General features: G+C 36.6%; 1 protein-coding gene across 1 annotated transcript in view; it reads right to left on the reverse strand.

Annotated features, from left to right (window-relative positions):
• The window catches only part of LOC125233897 (microtubule-associated protein futsch), a 290,060-nt gene extending 275,521 nt beyond the window's left edge, over positions 1 to 14,539 (reverse strand). The window contains exon 1 of the mRNA XM_048140062.1: positions 14,352 to 14,539. Coding sequence (XP_047996019.1) covers positions 14,352 to 14,508 — 157 coding nt within the window. The 5' untranslated portion in view covers positions 14,509 to 14,539. The remainder of the gene's footprint in view (positions 1 to 14,351) is intronic.
• Positions 14,540 to 17,458: the final 2,919 nt, after the last annotated feature.

The following is a 17,458-nucleotide window of genomic DNA, read 5'->3' on the forward strand; positions in this document are numbered from 1 at the left end:
TGTAATTATGGGACAGTTGTTCAAGTATGCGGGCTTTTCGTACATCTTGTACAAAATAAGTTTGAAAATATCTCCAGTAATCTTCATACCCTGTCCATCTAATTTACGTCTCCAAACAACACTGGCCTTGATAGCTGCATCTGTGACGTCACGGTTAGCCATCTCAAACACATGTCAAACTCCACCAATGAGGTCACGCCTGCGAGTGATCGCGTGTGCGAATTATGCGAAATTGACACTTGCAAGAATTTCTTACAATCTATAGCTTATCTGTTCATGATTTTGGGAAAGATTTTTTTATAGGATAGGCAAACGAGCAGATAGGTCACCGGATAGTAAGTGATCACTGCCCCCCATGGACACCAGAAACACCAGAAGTGTTGGAGGTGCGTGCCGGCCTTTAAGATGGATGTACGCTCTTTTCTTGAGGGTTTGAAGGTCGTATCGGTCCGGAAATACCGCTGGCGACAATTCATTCCACAGTTTAGCTGTGCGGGTTTTGTTCGTTCTTATGGCTGACTGACTGTAAGGAGCCGTAAAATAAAAACGTAAACCTAGTTTTTTGTCTGCATCTCTACTACTAGAGACTAGAGTGTGCAAGAGGTATATTGAGGCATATAAAAAGCGTCGATTTTTTTCTCTATAATTATTTGCTTTGCCCTTAGCTACAAATTATTAAGAGCGTTATAACATTTCGGCGTCGGGCGAAATTAGGTATTTTACCCGCCGCGCGAGCCCAATATGCCGACCCTTTCTAGCACGTCTTATCACTCGCTCGCACTACAATAATGGACAAAACAATCTTGATCCTTTCTATGGAATTTTGATAACAACCACAATCTACTATCTCGATATAAACTTTTGGTTTCTAATAAACATTATTTTGTACGAAAATACGAGAATATAGCGCGAAATAATATCAATTATGTTAAAATTTATTTAAAAAATTAAAGTAATAATTATAAAAGTAGACCCCATCCCAAATATTTGCTTTTGTTATATGATAAGTATTAGAGTAAAGTATATATTAATATGATGATAAAATAAGACAAATACAATTCTAATTACTTCAAGGTGGTGCTCAGGGTCTGATGATGGAGCCAGATGGTGGTCACCAATACTAATGAACAATATGACTATACAACTTCGTGGTTTACATGTCATTCTAGCATTTTCACTTTCACATTTCAAGTGCATATACCACGAGTATAGGTTTTCGGGTGTGCTGATTTAAAAATTAATGACCGATTTGGAATCTGACATTGCTGACTGTCACTTTGACACAAAAGTCGTCATGGGTGTCGTAAAATAGGTTTTAGGGGTGCTGATTCCAAAATTAATGACCAATGTGGAATCTGACATTGCTGACTGTCACTTTGACGCAAAAGTCGTCATGGGTGTCGTCAAATAGGTTTGCGGGGATGCTGATTCCAAAATTAATGAACAATGTGGAATCTGACATTGCTGACTGTCACTTTGACACAAAAGTCGTCATGGGTGTCGTAAAATTGGTTTTAGGGGTGCTGATTCCAAAATTAATGACCAATGTGGAATCTAACATTGCTGACTGCCACTTTGACACAAAAGTCATCATGGGTGTCGTAAAATAGGTTTTAGGGGTGCTGATTCCAAAAATAATGACCAATGTGGAATCTAACATTGCTGACTGTCACTTTGACACAAAAGTCGTCATGGGTGTCGTCAAATAGGTTTCCGGAGGTGCTGATTTGAAAATTAATGACCGATTTGGAATCTTGACATTGCTGACTGTCACTTTGACACAAAAGTCGTCATGGGTGTCGTCAAAAAGGTTTCCGGGGTGCTGATTCCAAAATTAACGACTATTTTGGAATCTCACAGTGCTAATTGTCATTTTGACACAAAAGGAATCATGGGTGTAGTCAAATAGTTTTTAGGGGGTACTGATTCCAAAATTAATGAAATGATTTAAAAAGTAATGACCGATTTGGAACCTGACATTGCACAGTACCCCTGGAAACCTATTTGATGACACCCATAACGACTTTTATGTCAAAGTGACAGTCAGCAATGTCAGATTCCAAATTGATCATTAATATTGAGATCAGTACCCATGAAAACCTATTTGAAGACACCCATGATCACTTTTGTGTCAAAGTGACAGTCAACAGTGTCAGATTCCAAATTGGTCATTAGTTTTCAAACACCTCCGGATACCTATTTGACGACACCCATGACGACTTTTGTGTCAAAGTGACAGTCAGCAATGTCAGATTCCAAATTGGTCACTAATTTTGGAATCAGCACCCCCTAAAACCTATTTTACGACACCCATGACGACTTTTGTGTCAAAGTGACAGTCAGCAATGTCAGATTGAACATTGGTCATTAATTTTGGAATCAGCACCCCTAAAACCTATTTTACGACACCCATGACGACTTTTGTGTCAGAGTGACAGTCAGCAATGTCAGATTGAACATTGGTCATTAATTTTGGAATCAGCACCCCCTAAAACCTATTTTATGACACCCATGACGACTTTTGTGTCAAAGTGACAGTTAGCAATGTCAGATTCCACATTGGTCATTAATTTTGGAATCAGCACCCCCTAAAACCTATTTTACGACACCCATGACGACTTTTGTGTCAAAGTGACAGTCAGCAATGTCAGATTCCAAATTGGTCATTAATTTTGGAATCAGCACCCCCTAAAACCTATTTTACGACACCCATGACGACTTTTGTGTCAGAGTGACAGTCAGCAATGTCAGATTGAACATTGGTCATTAATTTTGGAATCAGCACCTCCTAAAACCTATTTTACGACACCCATGACGACTTTTGTGTCAAAGTGACAGTCAGCAATGTCAGATTCCACATTGGTCATTAATTTTGGAATCAGCACCCCTAAAACCTATTTTACAACACCCATGACGACTTTTGTGTCAAAGTGACAGTCAGCAATGTCAGATTCCAAATTGGTCATTCATTTTGTAATCAGCACCCCCTAAAACCTATTTTACGACACCCATGACGACTTTTGTGTCAGAGTGACAATCAGCAATGTCAGATTGAACATTGGTCATTAATTTTGGAATCAGCACCCCTAAAACCTATTTTACGACACCCATGACGACTTTTGTGTCAAAGTGACAGTCAGCAATGTCAGATTCCACATTGGTCATTAATTTTGGAATCAGCACCCCCTAAAACCTATTTTACAACACCCATGATGACTTTTGTATCAAAGTGACAGTCAGCAATCTGAGGTACTACATATTCGTAATCTGAAAGTAATCAAGTCAATAATTTCAGTTATTTTGAATCGACTATGATTCCGAATTATTGGTAATAGTAATGATTGTATAGATGATTAGTGATTCCTTTACATGTAATGGTAATTTACCGTTTCACTTGATTACATTACAAGTAATCTGACACCCAGTAGTGTCAGATTACAAAGTAAAATCAAGTAATCGTGTAATCCGGAATCGATTACGATTTCCCCATCTCTGGGTTTAGTTATATGGTTCATTGGTACTGGTGACCACCATCTGGCTCCATCATCAGACCCTGAGTACCACCTCTTGTCAAAGGTCTTGTTGAGACGAACCCAACGAGCCTAAACACGAAGTCGTTTACTTACATGGTTCACTGGTACTGGTGACCTCCTTCTGGCTCCATCATCAGATCCCGAGTACCATCTTGATGTGTCTTATCATCTTGACCGTATTGTAATTTTCACATTTTTATCATCACAATGTTGTAATACTTTAACATTCAAACATAACAAAGTATTACAAAAGCAAATATTTACGGATCTAGGATCAAATTCGTTGGTCGCTGTTTACACACACACAATGCGAGGATAGCCCGTGTATAAACAAGGCGTCCGACCCACACAACGATAAATATTCTCGACGTTTGCGATGAAAACTCGGAGACCAAAGCGACATACGTCTTACCTCCTCGAGCTCCGGCGCGGCACTGAAATCGCAGGCGTCCGTCGCCGGTAAAATAGCGACAGGAAGGCTAGTTTTCAAAAAATTGGCAAAAAATCATGATAAAATATTATAACGACAAATGGATAACAGCAGTTTAAGCACATTGTGCAGATTATTTATATACTAAAATAACTTCGATAACGTGTAGATTTTCGGAGAAATTATCACTTGTTTCGATGTATTTTCAAGACAAAATTGAGTTCGTTTTACTTTCAATTTCTCAATTTCAAAGGATTAAATGATAAATATTGTTTAATGGGCCTAAAGTACAAGATATTAGGAATTTAAATTTACCGCATTTATGAGAGTGAGCTTATCAAATTGTACATAATAAGAGCTCCGAAATCTGTGCTTCGCGCGGTTTTTCCTAAACGAGCATCAGAAAAAAAATCATTACTAATTGAAAACGCTTTTTCATCCATATGTTTTTTAATGAACCGACAGTTAATTAGATTTTCTAACTGAAACAAGTACTTTAACTGTCTTTTAGTATGAGTAAAGTGTACAATTTTGCCGATAAATACTGTACATTTTACAATATATCGCCTTTTTTTGTCATAGCGCTCTTAAAGCCAGGAGCCTGGTCCATAGTTTCCATGTTTTACAATGTTTGCATTATTAAATAGAGTATCCACTGGTTATATATGGTAGGCGTGTTCAGTGGATACATGTAGAACTCAACATCATAGTGTAATAATGGAAAAAATATATATTAGTAACAATTGCCCTCCAGACGAGATTTGACCCGCTACCTTACAATTTTTTGTTAAACATAATTAATGCATCTTAAAATAAATAGAATAATAATAAATAAATAAATATATTGGGGACACCTTACACAGATCAACTTAGCCCCAAACTAAGCAAAGCTTATACTATGGGAACTAAGCGACGATATACATACTTAAATAGATAAATACATTACTTATATACATAGAAAACATCCATGACTCAGGAACAATATCTTTGCTCATTACACAAATAAATGCCCATACCGGGATTAGAACCCATGCAGGATCGCTTAGCGAGGCTTAGCAGGCAGGGCAGGGCTTAAACAAACTATACCAACTTCCACGAAAGCTAGATAGAATTCAGTGAAATGTGTGTATTGATCGACCGTATTTGAACGATGAATTTTTAAATGAGCAATCAGAACTCCATTAGAGTCGGTAGTTTTTTTAGTTGAGTGCGTTGGTGTTATTGAATTATTGTTCTAATAATAAAATGCTTTTCACGTGTAATTTAGAAATAAATTAAAAATAATCATATCATAACAGCTCTAACGCCACACCTCGGACACTGGCGATCGAATATATGAAAGAGGCGCGTTCCTAGCACACAGTCTAAGCTCGTGTAGGTGGACGCTTGTATGAGTGAAATATGACAGGCCGACTGTTCGCGTCTTTTAACCCCCGACGCAAAAACGACGGGGTGTTGTAAGTTTGACGTGTCTGTCTGTTTGTCTGTCTGTCTGTGTGTGTGTCTGTCTGTGGCATTGGAGCTCCCGAACGGATGAACCGATTTCGATTAATTTTTTTTTTTTTTGAAAGCTGTGTTAGTCGGGAGTGTTCTTAGCCATGTTTCATGAAAATCGGTCCACTATGTCGCGGTCGGGGGTTTTTTCAAAATTTAAATTTTGTGGTTATAGGTTATGACAGGCGGTAACTATGAGGTAACAGAGGGGATGGGCGGTACTTTCAGCGGGGAACGGGAGAGGCCATACTGTACGATAGTACGCTTTATTATACTGTGCGAATGCGAACGCTTTAAAGACTACGGGTCAAACGCGATAAAAATTTTACATTTTATCCAACGTTTCGGCGGTTTATCGCGTTCGACCCGTATCTGTCTTTCAAAATGTGCATAATAATATGCAAGAACTTAGTGTTATAAGTAGCTCTAACGAGTCCACAGAAATTTGTTTTGTGGAGGTTTCAGGGGTGAGAAATCGATCTAGCTTAATCTTATCCCGGGAAACGCATATTTTCGAGTTTTCGAACTCCGAGCGACACTCGGTCGCCCAGGCCCCGTAGCCGAATGGCACAAACGCTTACGAAACGCTCACGAACTAAACGCTCGTAGATATCTATCTCTATCGCTCTTGCGTATTGGCGCGACAGAGCTAGACTACCTTTCGCGGCGTTTCGTTTTCGTTTCGCATCGCAGAAATGCCATTCGGCTACGGCACCTGGTACTGTAAATTGAATCTACTTATGTACAAAATATTAGGATGACTTTATCAGTCTCAAGTTTAAATAACTCAGTAAGGAAGAAGGCAGTGTACTTATTTTAAGGGGTCGGCAACATAGGTACAACATAATAATTGATTAAGTAATAAGTAAGTAAGTAAGTGCTTTATTTGTAAATATAGGTTACAGTGGTGGTCAGTTATTATATATGGTACAGTTTCACTATATTTTACCAGTTGGCGTACAAAAACATTAAACTTAATACTAGAAATTAGACTATCATGCTCCTGTACAAGTATTAACACAATCTTACAGCTATGGCAATTCAATAATGAATATCAGGTACTTAAATACTTATTCTATATGACAGATAATAAAATATAAAATTGAAATCACAAAATTACTAAATTAAAATTTGAATTAACATTATCATTTTAAAATATAAATTTGTATTAATTAAAATCAATAGATATTATTTATGTCACTTATAATTTTGAAAAAAAAAAGCAACTAGTAATTATGCATAATTATCATTCCAGGTCATCGTTTAAATAACCTTCAATAGAATAGTAGCATTTATGAACCAATAATGTTGTTAGTTTGTTTTTTAATTCTAATTCTAATACCTCTATCTTTACTTGTGACACTCAAGAATCATTTACAGCTCTAATTTATTATAGATTTTTTTCTTTGTATCTGTTTGTGTTTTCTTTAAGTATAATTAGTACTAATATGACATTTAGAGTCTTTTTACATCTCTAACTAATTATATCAGTGTATACCTACTTTGCTTATTAGAATTCACATTTTCAGTTGTTAATATTTCTATTAATATAATTTATTTAATTTTAATGAATGGTTCCCCTTGTTTTGGCATAATTTTACAATCCAGAATTCTTTTTGGCATAGTCTTAATAGACATATTTCTGTTTGTCTAAATACATTTCGTGCATTAAATGTTATTCGCCGAATGGTTTTTATGCATAAATTATTTGTGCATAACATTGTTTAGTCGAAATTTACCACGCAGAATTTTCATCATAGGTTAATAGTACTATATTGATGTTTCAGTTCTAACCTAACCCAGCCGACATTCTTGACAAAATTTTGTACATATTGGTTGAGGTCGCAATTCTAACCTAACCTAACCGACTCTTCTGACCGCATTTAGTATGGGTGGTTATTCTGGTTTTAAGAAATGTGACAAATACAATTATGCGAATCAGTCTTATTCATAAACATAATCGGCCAAAGTAATAGGTATTAGGACAAATAAGTTTTCTGCCAAATTTATATTCGTCGAAAACCGATTATGCGAAGTCTGTTATGCGAAAATCGTTTCGGACAATTAAAGGTATGCCCTGGTAGGTAGAGGAAACCCTTAATGAATACCATGTTGACATGCAAAAGTGCCCCTGTGGCCTATTTGCTGAATAAATGGTTCTGTATTCTGTAATATTTGACGTCCTTAGGCTACGATAGTGGTGTGATCAGGTGGTCTGTATACTTGTTACCCACAGACATTACACAAAAAATCAAAGCAGAGTGCAGTAACCAATATAGTATCATTAACCGGTTGCACAAACTGTTATTTAATCGTCCGTTAACAACATGCAATTAACCTTAATGTAATACGATCCAAACACTGAACGCGAATTTACAAATTTTGTTTTAATGTTCAATATAATAAGACTATGTGTTTATGATTCTATGTTTCAAGAATTTCCAAAAATGCAAAAAATATAAAATATTTACATACACCTATATTAAATTACTTATAAGAGGGTTAATCAGACAATCGATAGGTACGTTTTAATCATACTATGATATCACACATTAAACACAATGTCTTTTTTTTTTAATTGTGTCCCACGGAACTGAAAACACCAAATCGATTATACCCGGTCAGACCATTTTACGATAATAGGTTGAAAATTGATATTTGTAGTAGAAAATATTTGTAGTAAAATTGAATGTATCTAAATAAAATTGTAACACAAGTAACGGACTGAGGACGCTTAAAATGCGACGCAGGAAAGCGTTAAGATCTTTGACATTTTGATTTCAGAATTTTTATAAAATCTGTGCTATGAACTTTGAATAGTCTGGGAAAAGTCCTGTATATTATTTAGATTTGAAAAGTGTGTATATTACATACATACATACAATCACGCCTGTATCCCATAAAGGGGTAGGCAGAACACATGAAACTACTAAAGCTTCAGTGCCACTCCTGGCAAATAAGGGGTTGAAAGAAAACGAAACTGTGACATTGCAGTGACAGGTTGCCAGCCTCTCGCCTACGCAACAATTTAACCCATCATATATTATTAGGATTTATATATTGTGTGTATATTATTAAGATTTTTCTTTTATAAAATGAGCTATTTGGTTGGCAAATCTCTGACATTTCTTTTACCACTCAACAGATAATAAAAATATTTCTCACAGATCAACAATTACCTAGAAGACATCAATTTGTAAGCCCACTGCGCCGTGAAAAGTTAACAAACCGCCGGTCCCATTCTTTCATACTTTCTACGCTGCGTAATACTTTCCAAATTTGTTCAGATTCAGCTTATCTGGATAGATAAGATAACGAAAATCTAAACTCTAGATTGCATTTAATAATCTTGTATAATAAGCTGGAATCACAAAGTTCAGACGCGTCATTTTAAAACTCTTTTCAAGCAGTTATTTCAGAAAAAGAAGATATTTTTAATGTTATAAATGGGAATGTCCCGTGTGGTGACGGGTTAAGAATTTCACCACCCCCTTTCTTCCCGTGGGTATCGTAGAAGTCGACTGTGGGATATGGGTTAAATTGTGGCGAAGGCGAGAGGCTGGCAACCTGTCACTGCAATGTCACATTTTGGATTTCTTTCAACCCCTTTTTGCCAAGAGTGGCACTGAATGAAACTTAGTAGTTCATGTGCTCTGCCTCCCCCTTTATGGGATACAGGCGTGATTATATGTATGTATGTATGTATAAATGGGAGTATGTGTGTCTGTTTGTCCGTCCTTCACGGCAAAACGGAGCGACGAATTGTCGTGATTTTTTAAGTGGAGATGAAGGGTGAAGAGTGACATAGGCTACTTGTTGTCTCTTTCTACATACAATCACGCCTGTATCCCACGAAGAGGCAGGCAGAGCACATGAAACTACCCAAGTTTCAGTGCCACTCCTGGCAAACAAGGGGTTGAAAGAAAAAGAAACGAAACGAAATTGTGTCTTTCTAACGCGAGCAAAAGCTAGTTAGTTATAATACCTGTAAAATATCCACCTGAGGCCCCGTCATAAATTCACATCATTTTTCATCATCATCATCATCATTCACAGTCTTAAAATTCAAAAGATAACGTCACCATCAAGCTTCACGAGGTAAATAAAATTCAAAATGTCAATTTAATTAAAATGACATTAAGATGTCATGCAGACCAAATGCAAGATAGTGGAACTACTTTGATCATTTTACACAAACTGATAGAAAAAAGTAAGTCACACATGAATAAATGAAAAAAGATTGCTTTGTTCAGCTGTCACTGAAATTGTCTAATAAAAAGGTTTACTTTATTATCAGTACTAACAAAATTATCTGTCTTATAATGCGCTAATTGAAATCACCCCTAGATTAATAGATCCTAGTCACGAATTTGAAAAGAAAAGTAATGTTTTACAGGCCGCCTAGCCGAAATGACAAACCGTTGACGCTAGGCGCCAATCGAAACGCAGTCTGGCTCTGTCGCGCATTTGGCTACTTAGGTACCGTGGCTCTGTTACTCCAATATGGAAGAGTGATAGAGAGAAATACGATGGATCTTCACTTTTCATCTTAATCGGTTCAGTAATTAAGGAGTAAATAGAAGAGTTATTTTTGTATTTATAATATTTATAGAGAGCGGCCTATATCCCCGTAATGCTGCAAACATAATTATTGATTTAAACTTTAACGATTATTACACATAATTATGGTCGAATATATTTTTTATGCAAATGATAATTAAACTTTATTTGATAACAACACTCTTAAAAATTTTTTAATTTTGTGGTTAGGTTATTTATGCAAATGATAATTAAACTTTATTTGATAACAACACTCTTAAAATAAAAACAATAATACAATTTTCAGTACAGATGGTGGTTTTTTTTCGCACTAGTGCAAGAAGTGGTTCATTATATGCCAGGTCGAAACTTCGGAGGCTCATCTGTACTCAAAAACGTCGTACGATACACGTGCGAAAAGGAAATTCGTAACTCGTGTCGATTTAAAACACTCCCTTCGGTAGTGTTTTAATTTATCGCCACTCATTTCCAACTTCCTTTATTACGCACTTGTATCGTAATATACTTTTTCGGTTACCGCGATAGTTACTCGTGAAATAAAACTATGGAAACGGATGAATAAAAATCTGTTTTATTTATAGTCACGGTTCATTAATATTTCTTGTATGTGGGTAGCTTTTGCACATTGTAATTTTTCCTCAGTCACCCGTTGACCACGAATGCTCTAAAGTATTCGAAACGTCGGGATGAATTGTAAATTCATTATACGCGATATAATCCCGTTTTATTTCATCAATAATGCTAATCATAAACTAAACCTTAATATAAAAATAAATACCTAACCAAACTAAAAATAATTACACAATTATTTTAAAAATCGGGACTTAATCGCGTATGACTACAATATATTAAACTAAAACGTTGGATGTCAGTTTAATATGTAGTCATACGCGCGGTTAAGTTCCGATTTTAAAAATAATTAAACATAATTATTATTTGCTAAGGTGCTAACTGCCGGAAAATCCTGAAAAACCGACCGACGCACCGGCGCCGCCACTGTTACATCGACCATTTTAAAACGTCAGTCAGCTGTCATGCCTTTTCAGTGGTCAACTAGCCGTTTGGAGGTTAATCGGTCAATATACAGACTCAGCAAAAACTGGCCAACTTAATTCTGCATGATATTTTCACAGTGTGAAAAACTGTTTAAGGTACAGCGGGTCAAATCTTGACTGGGGGGCAAATATAACTGGTCCATTTTTTGCATTTTTTACAATGTTTGCATTATTAAATAGAGTGTCCACCGGTTATATATGGTAGGCGTGTTCAGTGGATACAAAGAACTCAACATCATAGTGTAATAATGGAAAATATGGATTATTTACAATTGCCCCCAGTCGAGATTTGCCCCACTGTACCTTATGTCAAAATAAATATTTTTATAGAGACAGTCTCAAGGCAGTGCAAAATTAACGTACTTGTAGATGTAAACTGTAATATTAATTGAAATAAGATATCAACTTGAATTAAATACAACTTGATAAAACAAGTATCAAATTGAGTTATACTATGTACTAGTCGCCGCCGGGACTCTCATATACTCGCCCTTCTTTTTGGCATTCTCTTTAACCCTGCTACTCCGCCTTATCTCAAAGAGCGTTTCAAGTTTCTCTCTTCTATCAGATGTTCTCAAACTCATATTCTTGCTCCTCCACCATCTACTTCTAAATTCTATAGCAACTCTTTTACCTTCCGGGTTGTACGGTTGTGGAATTCCTTACCAGTAGAATTAAGACTAGCAAAATCTCTTCCAATTTTCAAAAATCAGCTTAAATTATACTATCTATCTCTTTCTTTAGTTGCCATTTTTATTTTAAGGTATATTTATTTATGTATTCGGTATATATGTATGTGTGTTTGTGTTGGTTTTCTCTATATTTTTTCTTTTATTCTTGCACTGCCTATTAACTTTTGTTTCTGTTCCGTTTTTCCAGCTACCCTAAGGTTGTCTGGAAGAGATCGCTTTTTAGCGATAAACCCGCCTGTTGTTACCTAGTTATACTCTCACTCAACATTCTGTATATTTATAACATGTAAAATGGTGCAATAAAGAATTTTTACTTACTTACTTACTTATGTGCCACCACTAGTGCAAATAGTTAGTAAACGTCATCGATGTCGGAACACTCGGAAAACCCTGAAATGCCGGCCGGCCGGCAACCCTCCGCCATTTTGGAATGTCAGCTGTCACGCATTTGAGTTTTCAGCTGGCCGTTTGATGGTTAATTGGTCAATTTACGGACACTGACTAAAAACTGTAATTTAAGATCAAGTTAACTCGATATGTAGTCATACGCGATTAAGTCCCGATTTAAAAATATTTAAGTTAAGTTGATAAGGAGAGCGTATATGACCCAAATAAAGGCAAAAATCAACGTTGTGTCGTATCAGGAAGTCAAAAGGAAGGCAGAAGACCGGCACGCATGGAAGTTGCTCCACCGACAAGAGTCCAACTCTTAAATGATTGATGATGATGATATTCCTACGAGTCTTGACAATGTCATAATTCGTAATTAATGAAATATTGCTCTTATAATAATGACACTATCTCCTTTTGTCTATTCAAATCAGTGAATCGGGGCCATTTTATTCAAAGTGGTCCACCCCACTTTTTTTTTTGGATTTGGAAATTTTTATGTGGTTTCCATTCATAATCGCGAGGTCTTTCAATTCTAATAGGAGAAAAAAAGTGTCCCAAGGTTTTTTCCCATTCCGTTACCATTTTTTCATACATTTTGTATGGCGGTAACGGAAAGGATTGTGCGAAAAAATGTGTGGAAATCTTGGGACATTTTTTTTTCTATCAGGATCGAAAGAGCTCGCGATTCTGAGTATTAATCGCGTAAAAAATACCCATGTTACAAAAAAAGTGGGGTAGACAACTTTGAAAAAAATGGCCCATCTGTGGAATTTACTTAAAGAAAAATACTAAATAATTATGCAATAACTTGCTTGAATATACACATAATTGAGATTACTTAAAGAAAAATACTTATAAATCTGCAAATTGTTTGTTAACAAACATCGTCATTGAGAGGAAATCCGGAAAAGCCGGCCGGCTAGCCTCCGCCATTTTGGAATGTCAGTCGGCTGTCATGCAGTTCAGTGTTCAGCTGGCCGGTTGAGGGTTAATCGGTCAATTTACTGACACTGCCATGAAGTTGGTTATTTGACACCGAATAAAAAAAAGTAATTTTAGACGCAGCCTTTGAAAATTTGCGGCAATTGCTGATAGTGATAATAACCGTCCTTACTTTTTGTTTAAATACTTTCGTGAAATCAAACATCCGACTTCACAAGATGTGTTATAAATATACCGCAGCCATTACTTATAAATAATGCAAATATTACGTAATTTAAAACATGACATTTTAACCTTTATTCCATTATATTTTATATTTGTGAAACTGCATTTAAATTTAAAACAATGACGTCACGTAGGCATATCTTTTCCGTTTCAATTTAGATAAAAAAAAAGTGTACTGTTCTAATAAGTCTAACTTTTCTCTTTTTGAATTATCATTCTTGGCATTTCAGTTTCTTTACAATTGCTTACTTCATAATATTTAAAAATCTATTTCCTTCATGATTGAATAAACAAACCGGTCATACAAAACCAAACTGAGTCATTTATAACCACGCAAAAAGTTTATAGAAACTTCTTACCGCACAAGGTGCAAAAACACCATTTACTCAACACTAAATGGACTCTCCGAGCACATTGAATTATGGTATTCATGACGTAATAATTATTAAAAGGGACTCATAAACTCCGCAAGTTAGAATAGTATCCCTAAAGAATTTGATAGACTGCAAATTATATGTACCTAAACTGCACGCAGATCCGTCGGTACTTGTTCTAACCACGTGAAAAACACATAATTTTCTCGTAAATTAATGACGTAATAAGAAAGAAAATACTTTAAAAATCCCGCAAACAGTCCTTGAAGACACTGCGAAGAGATACTGCAAGTAGTTATAAGTACGTAAACTGAACGCTGACAGTTTTCATACATTTCATCAGGTCCGACGGTATTTGTTGTAACGGCGTGATAAACTCAGAATTTCCCTGCAAAGTAACTTAAACATGACCTAATAAGAAAGCAAATATTTTGAAAATCCCATAAACAGTCCCATATATGTAAACTGAACGCTGACGGCACACTTTTCATACATTTCATGTCCGTCGGTATTTATTATAACGGCGTGTTAAATTCACAATTTCCCCGCAAAGTAACGTAATAAGAAAAAAAATACTTAGAAAACCCCGAAAACAGTCCTCAAAGGTCCAATCACAGCGATTCACAATCACATCACTGACGTCTGTCACTTACCTTTGACAAGCCGCTGCAGTATGATCTCCTTATGCTCGTGCGTGTGCGGCTCGCCAACTATCGCGAGTAGGTAGCAGCCCGTGAGGGGGCTCGGCGGCGGAACCGAGGCCGACACCTCCGTCCCCAGCGACAAGGAACGTTCCTCGTCGTGCTCCATACCGGCGGAGCGGACGACCGGCCGGCGCGGACACTCCGACCGGAATGATAATTGTGAAACTCTCCCGACTGCGCTGCGCGCGCATTCGACCAAAATCGACCGTATATTTACGCAGACGCGTCGGCGTCTCAACCCTTAACTTCCCTCCCTTTCCCCCCTTATGAAAAACTTTAAAGTTAAAAAGGAATAGAAAAGTTTATGGGGCGTGTTGGTTGCCGGTTGCCGGCGCACACGTGATCTGCATTGCGTCTAAACAGACGGAGTAACCTCAGCTCTCAGCTGTTCGGATCGATAGTGATATAATCATATGTAACGTGTCCTGGTGCATTATGTACGCCAAAAGGACAACCCCAAATTCCAATCAAAAATAAATTTATATTCCTGAAAACCAGTTTTATGTTTTCATAGAATTTTCCTTTCAATGTTCCCGGAAAATTTCTATATCCTCTTTACATACTGATCCATCCTTAATTCCAGTCAATATTTATAGGTCTGAAATCCTGTTTTATATTTTTTATTTTATAGAAAGTTCCTTTCAATGTGACTGAAAATTTTCTATTATAAAGGGCTCTTTCTATCAGCTGACAGAACGGCTTGTCAGTTGGAAGTAAAAAGTGACTGCGCCGAACAACTGACTTTGCCGTCCGGTGATCTGACAGTCAGCGGGTCTCTTAATGTTTTTCAGTGCTTTGTGCATGATAACTATAGGATCAGCTTTAGTTAACAATAATTTTCTACTACTTAAAACTTTCTTGGACCTTTTTAAACCAACATGGCGCCTGTAATGTATGGGATATTGGTCCGACATCCGATATCGGATCGGATAATGTGTAAACGCACTTAGACATCGTACATTTTTGGCGAAGGAAAAGATCGTGAGGAGATCGAACCAATTCCAATAAGGTCTAGGTATTCTTCGGAGTGGAAAGTCAGACGGCAGTCGCTTTTGCAAAACTGGTGCCTAAGCCAATCATGAGACGTGGCGAATACTGGGATAACATAAGGAGGATGAGTCATAGACATCACAGTCCTTCCTCTGTCGACTAAATTCCGTCACCCTCCTGAGACTTGAACTCGCAACACTGTTCAATTCCATTCCGACCGCAGGATTAATTCAATCATCAGTAGTAATTGGTCCCCGCGCGAGTAGTTACAGTTCGGTAACCGCTTTCCGTCGACCTAGGTACTGTGAGACTAGCCAAGTTGACAATTAATACCGTCTATAGTACCACACATTTCCACCACACCATCCACATTTTTAAATCTACGCCAATATAAATATCTGAAGGATTTCTACTCATAAATGAGCAGATTTTTATTTTATAATTATTTCTAAAATCAGGACTTAATCGCGTATGACTACATACTGACCTCCAACGTTTCAGGGACGGCGTTGTCTCTGTGGTCTCGGAGAAGACTGGCTTGAAATGACATCAACACCTAACAGCCGCTCGAGTTTTTCGAACTACCCGCACTTGGTTTTGATTATAACTTGAGCTTTTTGCGCACTAGGGATGTCACTCTGTCGACACACAACACTGACGATATTCGATTTAACGACTGTCGATATTATTTTCCGCTTACACTTGTCGATATTATTTAAAAAGTAATTATGTGTTATAGTAGTGAAAGTTTAAATCAGTGATTTTTATTTTGTTGTCTATTTTACTTTTTCTCTGAATGTGGGAAAATTTGTAGGTAAAAAAAACATTTGCACACCTACACTGGCAGGCCTATGATGCTTTCAATTTGATGACTTATCTCTATGGATAAATCATCCGTCACGCTCTGGCCAGTTTGTCAGTGTGAGATTGACAGATGTCTTATCCACGTCGATAAATGATAAAATGGCAAGCATAATGGCCCTGCTGTACTATACAAAAATAAGACTTATTTAATCCAATATACAGAGTGGGGCCTGTAACAAAGGCGAAGAATTGAACTGTAGGCTTTTCTCCTTATACTGATCAACATTTGTTCAGTGACTTTTAAAAATTATGAAGTCTTTAAATTTTTAATTTTTCATACAAAATAAATATTAGCTTCAATGTACGCCATTATTGTTGTCATTGACGTTGTCTGTCACACTTTAGACTTAACAGAATTCGCAATACATTACCTCTTAGAAAAAACTTTCAAGGGTGATAAAAATCAAAATACAAGTTATTTTTAAAAGTCGCCGAACAAATGTTGATCAGTATAAGGAGAATAGCCTAGAGTTCAATTCTTCGCCTTTGTTGCAGGCCCCACTCTGTATAGCCTGTCAACCAAATTTTGGCAGTAGCAATGTACATCAAACTAAAGTATGGTATCCCTATGAAACGAACAAAAACCAGCAATGTACGTCGAACAGCCACAGATATTTTTTTTCAAGGTGCTCGCTCCTTCCTTACGAATTAGATAATGTATTAAAAAGGGACGGATATGTGCTAGTTATTTCTCTTTTTGGTAGGGTGGAGATTTCCACAGATAAGATACAAATGACACGCGAATTTCCACCGATTTTCAAAACTAGTGTTGCTAGCCCGAGATTTTTCAAATTTGCCGCCTTTTTCTAGTGACAAGATTTAGTTGACGGTCTATAGTTCACAACTGACTTCCAGTTACAGTATGGATTAACCGAAGTTTGCGTTAAAAAAGTAATTTGTCTTTTTCCTTTTTGTTTTAACGCCTTTTGACGTTGGTCCGTGAAGTTATTAAAAAATATACTTAGTGAAATATTAATGTGAAATGTTTCTAGTAATTTATTAATTAAATAGTAAGTGCTGTTAAAGAAGAGGTGTAGGTGTAGGTGGTTATTTATTTATTATGCAAGAAATATTTCCCTCAAAAATCCATTTCCATCTTGCATTGCAGCGTTATAAAAGTTCTAAACACATCAAATCTTGAGGCTAGACTTGAAGTATGAATAATAAAGCAGGTAATCTAACCTGAGGCCATTCAGGTCTTA

The sequence above is a fragment of the Leguminivora glycinivorella genome, chromosome 15 (genome assembly GCF_023078275.1).
Source record: "Leguminivora glycinivorella isolate SPB_JAAS2020 chromosome 15, LegGlyc_1.1, whole genome shotgun sequence".
NCBI lineage: Eukaryota > Metazoa > Arthropoda > Insecta > Lepidoptera > Tortricidae > Leguminivora > Leguminivora glycinivorella.